We start from the raw sequence: 19670 nt of genomic DNA on the forward strand, positions 1-19670 counted from the left end.
ACCAAAAGGGAGAAAAAAGAAACTTGTATAGCTGCTAGGAGGATGAGGGAGGAGGGATATTACTGTTAGAATAAAACTGGGAAAACAATAGGAATAAAGTGTGGAACACAAAGTGCTTGAGGAACTCAGTGGGTCAGGCAGTATCTGAGGAGGGGCTGGACAGACAGTTTGTATTCAGGGGGGACAAAGCTGGAAATGAGCTCATGGTGTGGGACAAAGCTTGGGAAGGGATAGGTGGTACAGGTGAGAGGGGGTTGATTGATAGTTACGTGGATTGAATGACAAAAGCTAGTGATGAAAAAACAAAATGTTGTCAAATAAGGAGTGAAGAGGTGTGAAATCTAAAGCCAGAGAGAGAAGGAGACAGGAGGGAGGGGAAAGAAGAGAAATAAAAAGGAAATGAGACACATGAGAGTGGGGAAAAGAGTTTGGTGATTGGGACGGGATAGTGGGAGAAATGGGAGCGCATCGTGGTGACGCAGGGAAACACGAAATAAAGAATCTTTATTTAAGATTGGGGAATTCAATATTCATACCATTAGGTTATAAACTAACCAAGTAGAATATGAGGTGCTGTTCCTTTAATAAAACATGTGGCCTCACTAACGAGGAGGCCAAGGGGAGAGAGGTCGGGATGGGAATGGAAAATGTTTAGCAACCAGGAAATCCAGCTGGAGAGAGTGCATGTTCGGCAAAATGATTGCCTAGTCTACACTTGGTCTCGCTGATAAGCTGTAAAGAAGGTTTTCCAGTCCAGAGTGAATGGGAGCGGTTAGCAAGCGAGAACATCGACAAAACTACATAGACAAAAGCATGCAACAGTTGCGAAACGCAGTGTAGGAGGTCGAGCCTGGCAAGTTAGCATGGACATATCCTCCACTTCCAAAGAGGGAAGGAAGAAAAAGAAACAAGTTATGCTAATATTTGATGACCGATACACCCTGAGAGATCAAGTAACTTGAAGTTGTAGAATCTGTAATTGAGACCAGAAGGCTTCAACGTGCCTAGATTAAAAATAAGGTGCTGCTCCTTGAGCCAGCATTGGCCTCACTGTGATAGTGTATGAGGACGTAGGTTAATAGATCAGAGTAAGAGTAAGATAAGGCGTTGAAGTGGCAAGCAACAGGAATCACAGGGTTGCAGCAAAACAGTCACCCAATCAGCATTTGGTTTCTCCAATGCAGAAGAGACCACATTATGAGCACTGAATGCAGAACACTAGTCTGGAACAAGTGCAGGTAAATCTCTGATTCTGCATAGAAACAGAGTCCATGTTCCCTTTGTTCTTCATCTCATTGCCACTGTGAGCTCTTGCACCATCCTAATGAGGCCCAATGTAAACTGGAGGAGCAGTGAGGGCATAATTTCTGTCTTGGCACTTTGCAGTCTTCAGAACTTAATATCAAATGCAATAACGTCATATAACTTGCTTTATCTGCTTGTATTGGAAATTGTTGGTTCTGCTGTATATGTATCCTTCTGTAATATTAACTAAGTTTCGCTCTTTCCAGAGACAGTGCTCAATCTGCTGGGTATTCCAGCATTCTCCTTTTGAACACTGAATTCTCCAATAGTAGGTAACCTCCAACAACCGCTCTCCCTCCCCTTTATCCCCCACACACACCACACCCCCCCACCCCTTCTCCACCTCCCTCTCCTGTGTCCCACCTGAACTCACACCCATTTCTCCCCTTTCCCTTCTCCTCCATTCCTTCCTCTGGCATCACAATTTGCAATTCTTCAGTCCATCTTACATCTGCTTTAATCATTTGCCTTTGTTCCAACCATCTGCCGATCCAAAGAAAACCCTAGGTCTGTGTGCCATGCTTTGTCCTGCCTCTCCTCTCTCCCAACTTTCTTCCAAGCCCCCCAAATCAGTCTGAAGAAGGACCCCAAACCAAAACATCACCCATCCATGTTCCCCAGAGATATTGCCTGACTCGCTGAGTTACTAACATTTTGTGTCCTTTTGTGTAAATCAGCATCTACAGTTCCTGTTCTACACTTCTCCTTTTGGATTAAGTTTTCCACTTCATCTCTGACCAGTTATTCACATCTGTAACATATCACTTCTTTTCACAAAATGCTGGAGTAACTCAGCAGGTCAGGCAGCATCTCGGGAGAGAAGGAATGGGTGACGTTTCGGGTCGAGACCCTTCTTCAGTCTGAAGAAGGGTCTCGACCTGAAACGTCACCCATTCCTTCTCTCCCGAGATGCTGCCTGACCTGCTGAGTTACTCCAGCATTTTGTGAATAAATACCTTCGATTTGTACCAGCATCTGCAGTTATTTTCTTATATCACTTCTTTTGTTTTCTCTCAAACTGCCCTTATTAACTTTCAACTAGATTGTTCCACAAACAGTGAGGTCACCTCAGCAATCCTTGCCTCACCCAACCATCCCTCCCACATCGTCTCTGCAACTTCAACTTGTTTTCTCACTTTACCAGTTCTAGTGATAGTTTTAAAATCTGAAATGTTGACTGTTTATCTTTTTCTGCCTGACCTGCTGGGTGTTTCTAGCATTTTCCTGGTTCCAAGAAACATACCTCCAAACACTCTCGCAGATCCCGGACATAAGCTTTTTCAGTTTGTATCAATTCAGCCATAATGAATCTGGGGATAATTGAAGAAATTGTGTTGTCAGAATTCATAATTGTTACTATTTTTGAATACTTTAAAAGTAAACTAATCAATTCCCAATGACCCATCCTTACGTAAAGAAATCAAATCTGGTCTTTGAAAACTCAAGTTTTCATGGGGCTGAATCAACCTGCATTCAGCTTGTGCCTGACTGTCTCCCAACAGTCCCCGCCTGCCCGAAGGCAGAGCACCAAATGGACTGGCCACTCGCACACAACAAGCAGCATATCCCAAGTGACTGCCGCCAGAAAACTATTACAGCTTCAACAGATCAATGGGTGTCAAAGAAAGACAAGACGTAACATTTTTAAAATGTCTGTGGTAAAGTCATTTAAAAACTTTAAATAGAGTTTTAGAAAGTAAAATATTAAAATGTAAAAAATACAATGAAAACAGATAAAAATTGTCCCTAGTGGGTGTAGGATAGTGTTAATGTACGAGGATCACTGGGCGGCGCGGACTTGGAGGGCCGAAAAGGCCTGTTTCCGGCTGTATATATATATGATATTAAACCCCGATCAAGTAACTAAAAATCGTTCAATAAAGTAGGATAAAGCAAGTAAAGCATTTAACTGCGATCATCTTTTGTCACAAAATGCTGGAGTAACTCAGCAGGTCAGGCAGCATCTCAGGAGAGAAGGAATGGGTGACGTTTCGGGTCGAGACCCTTCTTCAGACTGAAGAAGGGTCTCGGCCCAAAACGTCACCCATTCCTTCTCTCCTGAGATGCTGCCTGACCTGCTGAGTTACTCCAGCATTTTGTGAATAAATACCTTCGATTTGTACCAGCATCTGCAGTTATTTTCTTATACTATCTTTTGTCACAAGGTCAGCAACCCCATTCACATTTATGGGACTATTGAACTTTGCCAGATCTTTTTACATGATGTTGAGAACAGGGCAGAAAATACATTTGGATGCCCTCTTCAGCAAGCCATTGCTACCCTGCTGGACTTGATAACGAGTCCAGCCAATTGCACAGGTATTTGACCATCGGGTTAATTTCAGATTCTTGTGTTTGCAGATGTGTAGAAGTTTAATGATTCCTTTGGTATAAATAGCTGAAGGCGAGCTGTCACCTTCCAATGCTCTGGCTACAGAACAATACAGCCTAATATTTCTCTAATGATACATAACGTGAAATTCCTTCCATAGTTTGGGCACTAAATTGTCATGCACTCCATATCCACGAGATAGAACATTTTTCTTGGTAAAGAATTACTAATATATATTTTGCTTTGATGGGATTCAAATTGTGACATACCCATGTATATCAATTCCATAATTTCATTTCACTGCATCAAATTGGTAAACTCAAAGATAACTTGAAAGATATCAGAACATACTCTTTCCTGCGAGCTGATTTACGTCTTTCCTCATTAAGCTCATGGGCAGCATCACGAAGTTTCACCTCTGAACCAGGAGCACTTGCGGGGATGATGTCCAATTGCAAGTCTTTGCTCTGCATTGGATGGTTGAGAAGAAAAATCTCAATAAACATGTATGAGAAATAAAGTGAAAACAAATATACATATTGGCAGCATTTACTCACTGCTTTGGAGTCCAAGATACCCAGTGCTTTTTCTAATGCTACACGATACTTCCCCATACGGAGGGAGAAATCCCGGTATCTCTTATCTACTGCTGTAACCCAATTTTTGATTTCCACTGCATGGGAGTGCCCCTTATCACAAAATCCATCAGCCAGTTGTATCAACAGTTTCACACGATCTTTGGTTTGCTGTTAACAAAAACAGGAGCAAATTTAAAATGCAATTACATTTTCTTTTTGTGAACATCCATGAGAGGTCAAGGGTGAACAATAAAGCTACCTTGTTTAAAACAGCAAAAAAAAACTGAACAATGTTATCATTTGAGTAAAACTTTTATTTTCATCTAGAATAAACCACACTATAGAAAACATTCAAAGCAAAATAAAATATGAAGCTTCTCAACACACACGTCCTAAATTAATCATATGCGATCAAACTCAGAGAGCCCGCTTACCTTTGCAGTAATTTGGAACTCTTCATGATCTTTTAAAAGCTCCTGAGTGTGTGGGATGCTGGAGCCTGTGGATGTGTGCGTGGACAGGTAGAACTCCCCAGTATCATGAATCCACTCCAGAGCCTAAAACATAATTGTACCACAATATAGATTTACATCGCAATAAATGAGAATGAAGATAAAATATTTAATTCTAATTTGTTCAAAACTCATTTTTTGATCACTGGTGAAGAATGGTGCAAAATTGAAGATTGTAATGCAATAAAATTAAAGTACAATTCCGGAATGACGGAATGAGGTGTGGTTAAGAGTATGAATGCAAAGCAGCTCCTCCAGAAAGTAGGGCGATTAGTTCAGAACTTTGATAGCAGTGGGAGTGAGGCTGGTCTTAAGCATGGACGTCTGAGCTTTCAAGCTCATGTATCTTCTCCCAGATGGTAGAAGAGAGAAAAGGGAATGGCCAGGATGGCACCTTTCCTTGATGAAGGCAGCCCTCCAGTCTTCCTCCAGATGGACTGGCTGGAAACAAGCAACAAGTCTGTGATGAGTGGCCTGTATTCACCAATCTCAGCTGGTTCAGGCGGGCAAAAGCAGAGCAGTGGCCAAACTGACTGAGTTGCATACCTTCATAATACATTTTGGAGTAAATTTCCAGAGTTTTGAAAGAATTCCCATGGACATGCCAAATCCTGTCAAGATGCCTAAGGAAGTAAATACGCTGCTGCATCTCCTTGATTGCTGATGAAGGGACAGTTTAGGTTGCTGCTGATATGGATGCCGAGGTACTTGGAGATTGATCATCTTCACAGCAGCTCTGTTGACGAGTATTGGGTTGTGCACTCTGTACTCACCCCCTCACGTCCTTAAGTTAACAACCTCCAGCTCCTTTGTCTCGCTGACGTTAAGGCCCAAATTGGTGACCTGACGCTATGACACAAGGCTACTGATCTCTTTCCTATATCCTGACTCATCTACACCCTTGACTGAGTGGCCAAGTACAATTCAATTCAATCTTTAATTTTGCCGATGATCCCATTGTTGATCCAGCCAACAATAATGGGATCATCGGCAAATTTAAGATTGAATTGACATTGTACTTGTCCACTCAGTCAAGGGTGCATATGGGGTTTAGGCAAGGAACTGAGTTTATAACCCTGAGGAGCACCAGTGTTGAGGCTGAAACTGGAGGATATGTTATGACTAATTCTAACCAACTGAGGTCTGCCTGTCAGGAAGTCCAGCAGCCAGTTGCCGATGGATGCCCCAAGGCCAAGGTCCAGATATTTACGGATGAGCTTATTCAGTATTTGGCTTTGATGGCTGAGCTGTATCTGGAGGCAAGTGTTGTTATTGTTAAAGTGTTCCAGAGCTGAACGTAGTGCAAGAAAAATGGCAACCTCCACAAATCTATTGCAAGGAGGCTAGATTGACTAGAGGACTTGGCACAGATGTGGACCATTGCGAGTCTTTCAAAGCACTTTATGAACAGGTATTTGCAGGTCAGGAGATCAGAATTGAGCAAAGACAGTCACATCAGTGCACCACGAATCATTGACCAAAAACCAAATGCTGCCACCTTTACCCTTGCCTGAGTATTCCATGGGGAAATGCCCAGTTTGTATAGCAGGGTTAGGTGAGTGAGGGGTGAGTTATGTTTCAGTGAAATAAAGAACACGGCAAACAGTTGAAAACTAATATTTAAAAAGGTGAGGGAAAAAGCAGTATATCTGGATTGTGTATTTTACACATCAGAATCTTTCATTGTTTTAATGAGTTCAAGTGAATTGCTACAGTGGATGTGGATGTTCATCTCAACTTCAACTAATCATTTATATAATCAAAAATGCTGAAAGATTGTACTTAAAATTACATTTCCTATGAATATATAACATTTCCATACAGTTGCATGTGAATCCTGCTTACCCATAAATATGACTATTTAGAGTCATAGAGTGATACAGTGTGGAAACAGGCTCTTCGGCCCAACTATGTCCCAGCTACACTAGCCCCACTTGCCTGCGCTTGGTCCATATCCCTCCAAACCTGTCCTATCCATGTACCTGCTTAACTGTCTCTTAAACGATAAGATAGTCCCAGCCTCAACCTCCTCCTCTGGCAGCTTGTTCCATATACCCACCACCCTTTGTGTGAAAAAGTTACCCCTTGGATTCCTATTAAATCTTTTCCCCTACACCTTGAACCCATACCCTCTGGTCCTCGATTCCCCTCCTCTGGGCAAGAGACTCTGTGCATCTACCCGATCTATTCCTCTCATGATTTTGTACACCTCTACAAGATCTCCCCCCTCATCCTCCTGTGCTCCATGGAATAGAGACCCAGCCTACTCAACCTCTCCCTATAGCTCACACCTTCTAGTCCTGGAAACATCCTCGTAAATCTTTTCTGAACCCTTTCAAGCTTGACAATATCTTTCCTATAACATGGTGCCCAGAACTGAACACAATATTCTCAATGCGGTCTCACCAACGTCTTATACAACTGCAACAAACTAAATGTAATGTTGCTGTAAAACATAACTAAATCCCATCCATGCTGCACAATTTTAGCTGAACATCAACCACTCCAGATTTGATTTTCAGGAAAATATTTTATGGATGGGACATCTCCTGTGTATAAAAGAAAATGCTCTGACATTTTCAAAAGCAAATATTATAACCTGCATGGAGAATCCTTTTATTGAGCTGTTATTTTAAAGCAATTTTTTCAACAATTACCCAAGAATGAATTGTAAGTGAGTACATTACTTCTTTCCCTTTTATCCAAACATCTAAAATACATTGAAGGAATTTCAAATAAAAGGGAAAAGCAGTAAATGTTAAAATTCTTAAATCAATTGGAGATACTAGGTGAATTACTAGAACCCATTCAGGGCCAAGTCAGGTTTGAATGCTTTGAATCTAATTGCATTTCTTTTCTTTGTTTTTCAGTTGTCTAACAGTAAAAATTAATGATAATATAATAATTCTCTCCATAGTCACAAACCTCCAAAATACATAAGGTACCTGTTTAGCACTCCTCTCAAAGACCACATATTGCTGGCACTGGTCCAACCTCTTCTTCCTCATGGTCCAAAAATGCAACACTCGATTCTCCCTTTGCAATAGCTCGTTAAGAATGTCTGCAGCATGCAAAATATGCCATTAAAATTCAGATGTGTATATGCCAACATAAAAGAGAACAAATGAGAAAGCAAAACTACAGGAGCTAACTAGTAGGCAGAGGCCACGGTTAACAGTGAGGCTATTTTCTGGAGAAGTATAACCAGTTGTAATTATACATGACATAACTGGCATAGAAAAACATCCCAAGCAATTCATAAAGGCATAATCAAAAACATTAAGACCATCAAAGAGATAGTTTCAAGGAGATTGCTAAAGGAACAACCAGGGAGGAAAGATTTACAGATGTATTTTCATTGCTCTGAGCCAGACAGCTTGGAGTAGGGAGAAAGATACACAGAGGAGAAAACCAGTCAGAATGCAGCAATGGTGGAAAGTTTTGCAGACGAGAACTATGCATGGTAAGACATTGCAAAGAGACATGGGACAGATACAAATTACCTATCACTGTTGAGACTAAGAGAAAAATACATGATTTGGAACACCCAGGAAAAATTCCTCTAAAACAAAATCAATGTTTAAGAAGAAAATCAAATAAAGAGAAGCTACACCAAGATTAAAAATAAAAAAATTGGGAAGAATACAGAAAATAAAGCAGGATAAAAATGTTGACAGCACAGAGGGAACTCTAAAGTTGTGTTTAAGTAAAGATAACAAATCATAGTATACAAAATGTCAGATCTCCGCATAACAGAATAAGGGGCTGCATCACATTGGCTATGGCTTGTAAGTCGAAAGTAAATTGCCAGTGTTCAACCATTTCCACGTAATAAGCCTTGGACTTAGTGAACGAACTTAAGCTCAGAACGTACTGTCTGATAAATGTCATGTGTCACTCTCTTCAATCACTTGAGGCAAAGACAGAAGTCAATCTTTCAGGGATTCCACTGGGAAATCCACCTTTTTGACCCTATGCCAATTAGATCAAGATCCTATGAATGGGGAAATTCTATTTTACTCCTGTTTAATGTTTTCATCGGCTTGTATTTAGTATTAATATCATCATTCAGAAAGTTATAATCTTTTACTTTATAATCTTTTTAAATATTTTCTGTCATTGTTAATATTAGAGGCATTTGCAACTTGTGAAAATGTCTCAGGCTCTGACAAGTGACAAAATTCCTAGATTGAACTCCTGTTAAATATTGCTGGTGTGGTCTGGGCTATGTTCTCGACTGCCTGAGCCCAATCACTACCGATGCTGAAAGTAGAAACAAAGAACTGCAGATGCTGGTTAACACACAATAGGACACAAAGTGATGGAGTAACTCAGCGGGTCAGGCAGCATCCCTAGAGAACGTGGATAGGTGACTTTTCAGGTCAAGACACTTCTTCAGACTGATTGTAGGAGATGCTTACTGCCAAAGTGAGTTGTTTAGAATCCATGTCACTGGGGATTCATAGCATATGCAACTGGTCAATATGAAAAAACATTTTTCCACAAGTGCAGCCACAAGTCACTCAAGCTTCAGATTTCAGAGCTTGACGTGGCTGGAATCATAGGAAGTTTCCTCGAATGTACATTCAGATAGGTAGCCATAAAACATATACGAGGTGACGGATGAATGACTAGGCAGAATACGAAATGTGCAAGATTAGCAGCCTTTAGAGGACCCCCCACTAGTGAAAAGTCATCAGCTTGAAACCTTGACCCTGAAGCATGGGAGATGGAGTTCAATGCAATGTGAAGTGATGCAAATCAGAAAGAGTAACACACAGAGACAATGTGCAATATCTTGCACAATTCTGAAAAGAATGAACAAGAAGGGATATTATGACACACATACAGATAAAAACTGATAGATGGCATAGCAAGTTAAAAGGATAAAAATGCTCATTGGTCACTTGGATTTATAAATAAAATTTAAAAGCAAAGAGGTCATACTCAACCCTTTTATAATGCTGCCTGAATGAAAAGTTGCAAACTTGAAACATTAACTGTCTCTTCCACTGATATTGCCTGATCTGCTGAATATTTCTAGCATTTTCTCCTTTGAGCTTTAAATAATTGGTTAGGCCACTACTTGAATGCTGAGGACAATTTAAGGCAGCATGCATCAGAAAGACCTTGGAAAGGATACAGAGCTGGTTTACTGGAAGACCAAAAGGCTTCAGTTATGAAGAGTGGTGGAAATAATATCACTGTGTTCTTGAACAGAGAACAAGTGACTGAGATTTTCAAGATTATGTGAAGTTTTAATGGAGTTGATGAAGATAAACTATTCCCTTTGGCAAATAGCTGTCCACAAATACTCCATTTTTACAGAACAGCTGGAGGTCATTTGGGCCACTGGAACCAGTGGCTATCTGCAGAGTAATCCCATTATTCGCAATCCTACTCTCCTTATTTCCCTGTACTATTATTCATGTGCCCAACAATACCCCCATTGATGTGTTTTCCACTACCTACACTGAAAAACGAATTCACAATGGCCAATTAACAAATATATCCTTGTGATGAGGAAGGAGGGAAGAGCATCCTTTGGAAACTCACAAAGTGCTGGAGTAACTCAGCTGGTCAGTCAGAACCTGTGGAGGGAATGGGTAGGTGATATTTCAGGTCAGGATCCTAAATATGATGTTTTACTCTACAAATTGAGAGGGCGAAGGGAAAATCGGAAGTGTCAGTATTACAGTATAGCAAAGGGAATTACAGAGGCATGAGGCAGGGGCTGGCCAGAATTGACTGGAAGGAGGCCCTAGCAGGGAAGACGGTGGAACAGCAATGGCAGATATTCCTGGGAATAATGCAGAAGTTGCAGGATCAATTTATCCCAAAGAGGAGGAAAGATTCTAAGGGGAGTAAGAGGCACCCGTGGCTGACAAGGGAAGTCAAGGACAGCATAAAAATAAAATAAAAGATGTACAACATAGCAAAGAAGAGTGGGAAGCCAGAGGATTGGGACTCTTTTAAAGAGCAACAGAAGATAACTAAAAATGCAATACGGGGAGAAAAGATGAGGTACGAGGGTAAACTAGCCAATAATATAAAGGAGGATAGTAAAAGTTTTTGTGAAGAGGAAAAAAATAGTCAAGGCAAATGTGGGTCCCTTGAAGACAGAAGCAGGGGAATTTATTATGGGGAACAAGGAAATGGCAGACGAGTTGAACTGGTACTTTGGATTGTCTTCACTAAGGAAGATACAAACAATCTCCCACATGTTCTAGTGGCCAGAGATCCTAGGGTGACGGAAGAACTGAAGGAAATCTACATTAGGCAGGAAATGGCGTTTGGTAGACTGATGGGACTGAAGGCTGATAAATCCCCAGGGCCTGATGGTCTGCATCCCAGGGGACTTAAGGAGGTGGCTCTAGAAATTGTGGACGCATTGGTGATCATTTTCCAATGTTCTATAGATTCAGGATCAGTTCCTGTGGATTGGAGGGTAACTAATGTTATCCCACTTTTTAAGAAAGGAGGGAGAGAGAAAACGGGAAATTATAGACCAGTTAGTCTGACATCAGTGGTGGGGAAGATGCTGGAGTCAATTATAAAAGACGAAATTGCGGAGCATTTGGATAGCAGTAACAGGATCGTTCCGAGTCAGCATGGATTTACGAAGGGGAAATCATGCTTGACTAATCTTCTGGAATTTTTAGAGGATGTAACTAGGAAAATTGACAGGGGAGAGCGACAGGTTGATGTGGTGTACCTCGACTTTCAGAAAGCCTTCGACAAGGTCCCACATAGATTAGTGGGCAAAATTAGAGCACATGGTATTGGAGGTAGGGTACTGACATGGATAGAAAATTGGTTGACAGGCAGAAAGCAAAGAGTGGGGATAAATGGGTCCCTTTCAGAATGGCAGGCAGTGACTAGTGGGGTACGCAAGGCTCGGTGCTGGGACCGCAGCTATTTACAATATACATTAATGACTTGGATGAAGGGATTAAAAGTATCATCAGCAGATTTGCAGATGATACAAAGCTGGGTGGTAGTGTGAACTGTGAGGAAGATGCTATGAGGTTGCAGGGTGACTTGGACAGGTTGTGTGAGTGGGCGGATGCATGGCAGATGCAGTTTAATGTGGATAAGTGTGAGTTTATCCACTTTGGTGGTAAGAATAGGAAGGCAGATTATTATTTGAATGGTATCAAATTAGGAAAAGGGGACATACAACGAGATCTGGGTGTCCTAGTGCATCAGTCACTAAAAGGAAACATGCAGGTACAGCAGGCAGTGAAGAAAGCCAATGGAATGTTGGCCTTCATATCAAGAGGAGTTGAGTATAGGAGCAAAGAGGTCCTTCTGCAGTTGTACAGGGCCCTAGTGAGACCACATCTGGGGTACTGTGTGGAGTTTTGGACTCCAAATTTGAGGAAGGAAATTCTTGCTGTTGAGGGCGTGCAGCGTAGGTTTACTAGGTTAATTCCCGGAATGGAGGGACTGTCGTATGTTGAAAGACTGGAGCAACTAGGCTTGTATACAGTGCAATTTAGAAGGATGAGAGGGGATCTTATCGAAACATATAAGATTATTAAGGGGTTGGACATGTTAGAGGCAGGAAACATGTTCCCAATGTTGGGGGATTCCAGAACCAGGGGCCACAGTTTAGAATAAGGGGTAGGCCATTTAGAACGGAGATGAGGAAAAACGTTTTCACTCAGAGAGTTGTAAATCTGTAGAATTCTCTGCCGCAGAAGGCAGTGGGGGCCAATTCTCTGAATGCATTCAAGAGAGAGCTAGATAGAGCTCTTAAGGATAGCGGAGTCAGGGGGTATGGGGAGAAGGCAGGAACGGGGTACTAATTGAGAATGATCAGTCATGATCACATTGAATGGTGGTGCTGACTCGAAGGGCCGAATGGCCTACTCCTGCACCTATTGTCTATTGTCTAAATGGACAGGATCCTTGTCTGTCCATTTCCCTCCACAGGTGATGCCTGACCTGCTGAGTTACTTCAGCACTTTGTGTTTTGCTCAAAATTCCTGCATCTACAATTCCTAGTGTCTCTATGGAAACTCGTGCAGTGAAGAAGAGAACATACAAATCCTGCACTGTTCCACTGTGTTGCTCATAACATTCTAATGAGAAGATGAGGAGACATTTCAAAACAAAATGAAGGGATGTGGGATTAATTATGACAACACTGTCTATGAACCAACACAAAGGCATAGGTGAACGTTTCCTTTACATATAAGCTTCTACGATTCTCCAATAAACCCCCAATCCTGAGACAATAATGATAAAATCTCACTTTTCACTTGTTGCTCAGGTGCTTTGACATGACTCATCATTCCTGGCATGTTAACACTGTTTCTGTGGAGATATTTCAGGAAAACATCGGCATTCCTCCGAGCTAAAGTGCAGGCCTATAATTAAAAGTCAACCAATATTAGTCAGAGAAATTAAATGATGCATTTGCCATCAGCTCACCTCAGATCTACATTAACACAAACATTTTACTGATGCCTAAAGATTGCATTTGATTATAAATCCCTTGCAAGAACTGACTCATCCTTGGGGTTGGGATGACATGTTAGCTTTAAGACGAGTCCTCACAGGTTGCAGTATATTCAGTTGGATAAGCAGTGGAATGCAAGAAATATGTGCGGACCATTTGGCCCTTTGTGCCTGCTCCATCATTCATCAAGATTATGGCTGATTATATACCCAAAGGTGATTTTCCTGGATTATCCTCATATCCCTAGATTTCCTTAGTATTCAGAAATCAATTCACTTCTATTTTGAATTATCTCAATGACTGAGCCAACACAGCCTCCAGTCTGATTTGCTGAGCATTTCCAAAACTTCTGACCCACATTTCACTGCTTTTACAAGTCCTCTGTTTGCTTTCATTGTAATTTCCCTCATTAGCCTACCATTAGATAGCTTCATCAAACGTTTATCACCATGGCAACCATATCTTATCCTATCAAAGATATTCTCTTTGTTCTACCCATCCCTCCCTCTCCCTCCAAGTGAATCGTTTTCTGTATTTCCCAGTTCTGAGATCATCAATCAGTTCTGTAGAATAATGATTGAAAACAATAGCTTTGCTGCCATTGCTCTCAAAAAATTCCAAATGTGATGATTGAACTTGTGAATTGTGCATGCACCTCATAACTGAAAAGACCAGGGAAATTTGTGCATAAACATTGTTTCTATTCAGTTACAATCAAGAAATGTTCTGTAACTCATTAGTCTGAATCAGTAAAAATAAATACATTTCTTTGTCCAAAGCCACGGGTCCCGATGGTGTCAGCCCCATGGTACTCAAGGCGTGTGCCAGCCAGTTGTGCGGAGTACTCCAGCATATCTTCAACCTGAGCCTGAAGCGGGTTCCTGTGATGTGAAAGACATCCTGCCTGATTCCTGTACCAGAGGACGTGCCCCAGCCCCTCCAATGACTGCAGACAGGTGGCGCTGCCTTCACACATCATGAAGTTCTTGAAGAGGCTGGTGCTCACTCACCTGCGACCCCTGGTTAAACCCTACCTGGACCCCATGCAGTTCGCTTACCAAACAAAGATGGGGGATGAGGACGCCATCATCCATCTGCTCCATCGTTCCTATGCTCAACTGGATAAGCCAGGAAGCATTGTGAGAGTCATGTTTTTTTACTTCTCCAGTGCTTTTAACACCATCCGGCCTGCACTGCGAGGGAGCAAACTGCCGAAGATGCGGGTGGATGCCCCATTGGTGTCCTGGATCACCAACTACCTGACTGGACGACCACAATGTGTCAGGCTACAGAGCTGTGTCTCGGACATGGTGGCGAGCAACAGGGGCCCCACAGAGGACAGTCCTCTCTCCATTCCTGTTCACCATCTACACCTCGGACCTCAGATAGAACTCCGTCTCCTACCACCTGCAGAAGTTTTCAGATGACTGCAATTGTGGGCTTCATCAGTGAGGGGAATACAGAGGTGTAGTCAACGACTTTGTTGAGTGGTGTGGGTTGAATCACCTGCAGCTCAGCACCGACAAGACTAAGGAGGTGGTGGTGGACTTTAGGAGGAGAGGAACACCCCTGTGCCCTGTCTCCATCAATGGTGTGGATATGCAGTTTACCAGGGAGTACAAATACCGTGGAGTGTACCTGGATAGTAAACTGGACTGGTGCAGGAACACAGAGGCCCTGTACAAGAAGGGACAGAGCCGGCTGTACTTTTTGAGAAGGCTCCGCTCCTTCAATGTCTGCAGTAAGATGCTGCAGATGTTCTACCAATCAGTGGTAGCCAGTGCCATCTTCTTCACTGCCGTGTGCTGGGGCAGCAGTGCAAAGGCTGCGGATGCCAATTGGATCAATAAACTCATCAGGAAGGCTGGCTCCGTCCTGGGGGCAGAGTTGGATTTATGGGAGGTAATCTTGGAGGGGAGGATGCTCCTCAAACTGCGGACCATCCTGGACAATACAGCTCACCCCCTCCGTGACACACTGGTCAACCTGAAGAGTACCTTCAGCAACAGACTGGTTCCACCAAGATGCAGGACAGAATACCACAGGAGATCTTTCTTCCCTGTGGCTATCAAACTGTACAACTCCTCCCCCTTCTCTGTCTTGGGGTAGGCTGAGACTGACTCAGCTCCCCCCCCCCCCCCCCCCCCCCAAATCTTTGCACATCCCCCAAGCCTTTCTATTCGTTCAATTTCATGTTTCATGTATTTTGTGTATTTTGTATTTTTATGACTGTTGGCAGATCAATTTCCCTCCTGCGATAAATAAAGTTCTATCGTATCGTATCGAGAGTCTTTTCTTCATCTGAGAAAATTTCTTTTCTTTTCAGAAAATGTTGAGGAAAGTGATCAATTTAAAAACAACCATTTTTGGAAATCGCAGTGGAACTGTTTTCTACAATTGTTATTGTATATGATTTTTTTAAAATTGCTTATGAGATATTTCCTAACTACAATTGGTGAATGTCAATTTGGAAATGAGCAACAATAACCAAATAGACAAAGGTTTCACTTACTTTGAGAAAGGCTTCTTTTTGTTCCAGGTGCTTGCTGATCATGGGTGTCACATGATCACATTCGGAATTTGGACCAAGCTTATCTATTCCTCCGCACCAGTCCTCTTCTCTTTTGTACTCCTGTTCCAGACTCTCCAGAACACTGCAGACCTATTCAAAGAATGCATTACGTAAATTGATCTTTTTTTAAACAGACGTTTCTATGGATTTAATTTACTGATAAAGGCATATGTGATGCATCAATCAAGCAAGCTGCTATGTTCTAGAAGGCATCATACTTAGAATCATAAGAGTCATAGAGTGATACAGTGTGGAAACAGGCCCCTAATCCCAACTTGCCCATACCAACCAGCATGTCCCATCTACATTAGTCCCACCTGCCTGTTTCTGGCCCATATCCTTCTAAACATATCCTATCCATGTAGTTGTCCAAATGTTTCTTAAACATTGCGATAGCATCTGCCTCAACTACCTCCTCCGGCAGCTCATTCTATACACCCATCACCCATCATGTAAAAAAGGTTACCCCTCAGGATCCTATCACCCTCACCTTAAACCTATGTCCTCTGGTTCTTAATTCCCCAACTCTGGGCAAGAGACTCTGTGCGTTTACGCAATCTATTGGTCACATGATTTTGTGCACCTCTATAAGATCACCCCTTATCCTCAGAGGGCAGGTGAGGGTAGAGAAGGACATGAGAAGTGAGGGGAGAGAATGTGAGGGGAAGGAAGAAAGACATAATGAGAAGGATGGGGAATGGAGCCTTCAGGTTAGATGATGGACAGACCATCTGTTGTAGCTGCTGTTTGGCTGTTCATCACCCAGCCAGCCCATTGTGGGCAAAACATAAACACTGTAGGAAGACTATAGGACAGGGGAACAGATTTAGGCCATTTAGCCCATCAGGTCTACTTTGACATTCAACCCTGGCTGATCTATTTTCTCTCTCAACCACATTCTATTGTCTTCTTTCTCCCTTTAACCTAATCAAGACATATCAATCTCTGCCTCAAAAATACCCAATGTCTTGGCCTCCACCGCTGTCTGTAGCAATGAATTCCACAGATTCACCACCCATTCCTCCTCATCTCCATTTTGAATGTATGACCTTTTATTCTGATGCTGTGACGTCTGGTCCTAGACTCTCCGATTATTGGAAACATTATTTCCACATCCACTCTATCTAGGGCCTAGATACCAATCCTAAAAGTAATGCTTGCTAGGCAATCTTCTTCATAAGAAACAAAATTCGTAAAGTGAAACACTTTGTAGTTATAGCAGAGACTGAGACACACGAGAACAGGTTGAAAAAACGAAGGCAACGAAAGCTGTGGGAGCACACGCGCGTGCGTTCGCGCGTGCACAACTGATCCGGCCCCATGAAGTCAAATTTTGCCCATTCCGGCCCGTGACCTAAATGAGTTTGACATCCCTGCTGTAAACAATATCATAATTATAATTGTTCAATGAAGCCAATTTTCTATCCATTCATCTCTCTCTCCTTGGATCCCTTGTGATCTAACCTTCCAGAGCGGCCTGCTATGCAGTAAATTTCTCAATTCTTCTTCATGCACTTCTCAATTCTTGTTGGAGCTCTACTCAAATCTAATAAGTGAAATGTTTCAAACACATTTCTTGAGTGCCTCAACAATGGAGAGCCAGGGGGTAAACTACTACCTAGCAACTACTCAGCCCCTTATTACTTTATCGTCTCTGGATAGCCATCATATGCCATTGTGACTTCCATCAATTTAATTGTACATATTTGATGATAGTGTTGCGGTTGCATTTCAGGGGGAGATGGTTTGAATCTTTCTTGCTGGAGAGAGCATTGTGTGACTTTTGTGTGGTGCAAATGTAGTATCAGTACAATCCTAGATGTTGGTCTTGTCTATGAAAACATGTTTTCAGCCCAACTAGAAACAGACAGTAACTGGTGAAAGTTCAAACTTTCTTGAGGCCTGGTTTCTAAAGCTAAATGATTGGAATAATCCCAGGAGCAAAATTTGAAGTTTTAATCCTAGTGTCAACACAGAACTGCATGTTCATCTCTACACCATCCTGAAAGAAAGGAACAAGGCTGAATAACCAGAATACAGAACGACCAAGACCATTTACTGGCATGCCGCAATGTAGCTGAAGGACACAAAACTGTTTGAAATCAAGCTTAAACCTTAAACCAGATGTCTGGTTAAATTTAGTTCCCTATTTACATGCCTGAAAAATTACTCATTTCCAACCAAAATCATACCTTTTAGATTAAAAATGTTTTTTATCAGTGGGAGTATTTCATAGCTGCATGCTTGCTAAAAGACTTGAAATTATATGGAGGTCCAAAACAGAGGGACATGTTCAAAAATGGGTCCCTACTCCTGATCAGAATTGAACATATACTTATATATAGTAAATGCCGACACTCACCACTGAATCGCTCACTTGAATGACAACCATTTGAGAGAGCTATTGGAGCCATATAGCTATCATACAACAATAATTTAGCAAATTAATACTTTAGGAAAAGAGAAAGAGATTAAAAAAATTATTGAAAATAAAAATGCTGACATCTCATAAAGCACAATCCATGTGACCAATTTCAAGAACCAAATTGTGTTCATTTCTGAACTTGGATTTTTTTCAATACTGTTAAGAGCCATTTCCTATTCCTAATCTAATTAGATTTTAAAAAGGTGGTTCATGGCTTACTCTAAGTGAATCGACAAACTTATGGAACAAGCTGCCAAGGGAAGTGGTAGAGCTGGGTATAATTATGACATTTAAACAACACTTGGAAATATATTTTTAAAAACAAAGTGCTTGAGTAACTAAGTGAATCTGGCAGCATGTCTGGAGGACAAAGATAGGCGACCTTTTAGGTCGGAACCCTTCTTCAGACTAGTTGGGCTGAAGAGCCTATTTCTGTGCTGTATGGCTCCAAGACTGATGATTATGGGCATCACTGATCCTAAACAGTTTCCTGCGCTGATAGAGGCCATTATTATTTTATTATACAAAGTGCACATAAAGAAATCTAAATTTTATTTGGTTTCATTCCTTGTCAGTCCTCCACATTAAAAAAATGATCGGTCGATGGGTAATTCTTTTGTCAAGATTTTTGCCTGAGACCTCTTCCTTAAAAAATATAGTTGTGGATATCAGATGGTTAGACAATCACCACTTTTACTAAAGCAGAATCAAAGTAGTCAATGTACTCAAATAACATCAGAAACCAAGTATTCAAAATCATAGATGAAAAACTTAAATCCTTAAACTGTGTCAGCTGAGAGTTAGTTGGAAATACAATAATCGAAGCGAACACTAAAATGTTGCACAGTCTAATGTATCAGCTGGTCTCTCATATGGACACACAGCATCATTGCAAAGAAGAACAGGGGAGTCATTCCGAGTGTTCTAGTTAAAATTTATCGCCGACTTGCTATAATAAAAATGAACCATCATAATTGTTATAATAAAAATGAACTTGCTATAATAAAAATGAACATCATCATAATTGTACTTGTGGAAGCTTGCTATTCACATACTGGCAGCTACATTATTGACACTACAATAGGGTGTAACCTTCAATGCCTGTCAAGACATGAAAAGTAGCATAGATATGCCAATCCTATCTTTTCTTTTAACATTGTTGATATATTTTGTAAATTGACCATTAAACGGTTTGCTTCAATCTTTAATGAACAATCCATAATCAACACTATTTCATCCGTATAATCAATCCAAATATTTCATATTTGTGGAGTAGATGTAGTCACAGTTCACATTTTATTTTTATATAATTAATACTTTAAAAACAAATAAATATTTATATTTGAACTTGGGACAGAATACAACTAAGAATGACACTGTTTTAAGTTCACTCTTGTTCTAATGTTACAAAGTAGCTTGCGTTAATACCTGTAGTCCCATAGGTGTTATACTTATGTTATTTCATATCAATTTCATGCA

The 19670-nt window shown here is 41.3% G+C and overlaps 1 protein-coding gene across 10 annotated transcripts in view; it reads right to left on the minus strand.

The window, feature by feature from the left end:
• Positions 1 to 19670, minus strand: part of LOC144605008 (triple functional domain protein) — a 329272-nt gene that overhangs the window by 112760 nt on the left and 196842 nt on the right. For all 10 annotated transcript variants that reach the window (XR_013548803.1, XR_013548805.1, XM_078420037.1 and 7 more), the window contains 7 exons: positions 15707 to 15856; positions 12988 to 13102; positions 7673 to 7788; positions 4650 to 4772; positions 4195 to 4383; positions 3989 to 4104; positions 2549 to 2615 (listed from right to left, as the gene is read on the minus strand). Coding sequence is in view for 8 of the 10 variants with exons in the window: in XM_078420037.1 (XP_078276163.1) it covers positions 2549 to 2615; positions 3989 to 4104; positions 4195 to 4383; positions 4650 to 4772; positions 7673 to 7788; positions 12988 to 13102; positions 15707 to 15856 (876 nt within the window). In the remaining 2 variants the exon portion in view is untranslated. The remainder of the gene's footprint in view (positions 1 to 2548; positions 2616 to 3988; positions 4105 to 4194; positions 4384 to 4649; positions 4773 to 7672; positions 7789 to 12987; positions 13103 to 15706; positions 15857 to 19670) is intronic.

The sequence above is a fragment of the Rhinoraja longicauda genome, chromosome 2 (genome assembly GCF_053455715.1).
Source record: "Rhinoraja longicauda isolate Sanriku21f chromosome 2, sRhiLon1.1, whole genome shotgun sequence".
In the NCBI taxonomy this organism is placed as follows: domain Eukaryota; kingdom Metazoa; phylum Chordata; class Chondrichthyes; order Rajiformes; family Arhynchobatidae; genus Rhinoraja; species Rhinoraja longicauda.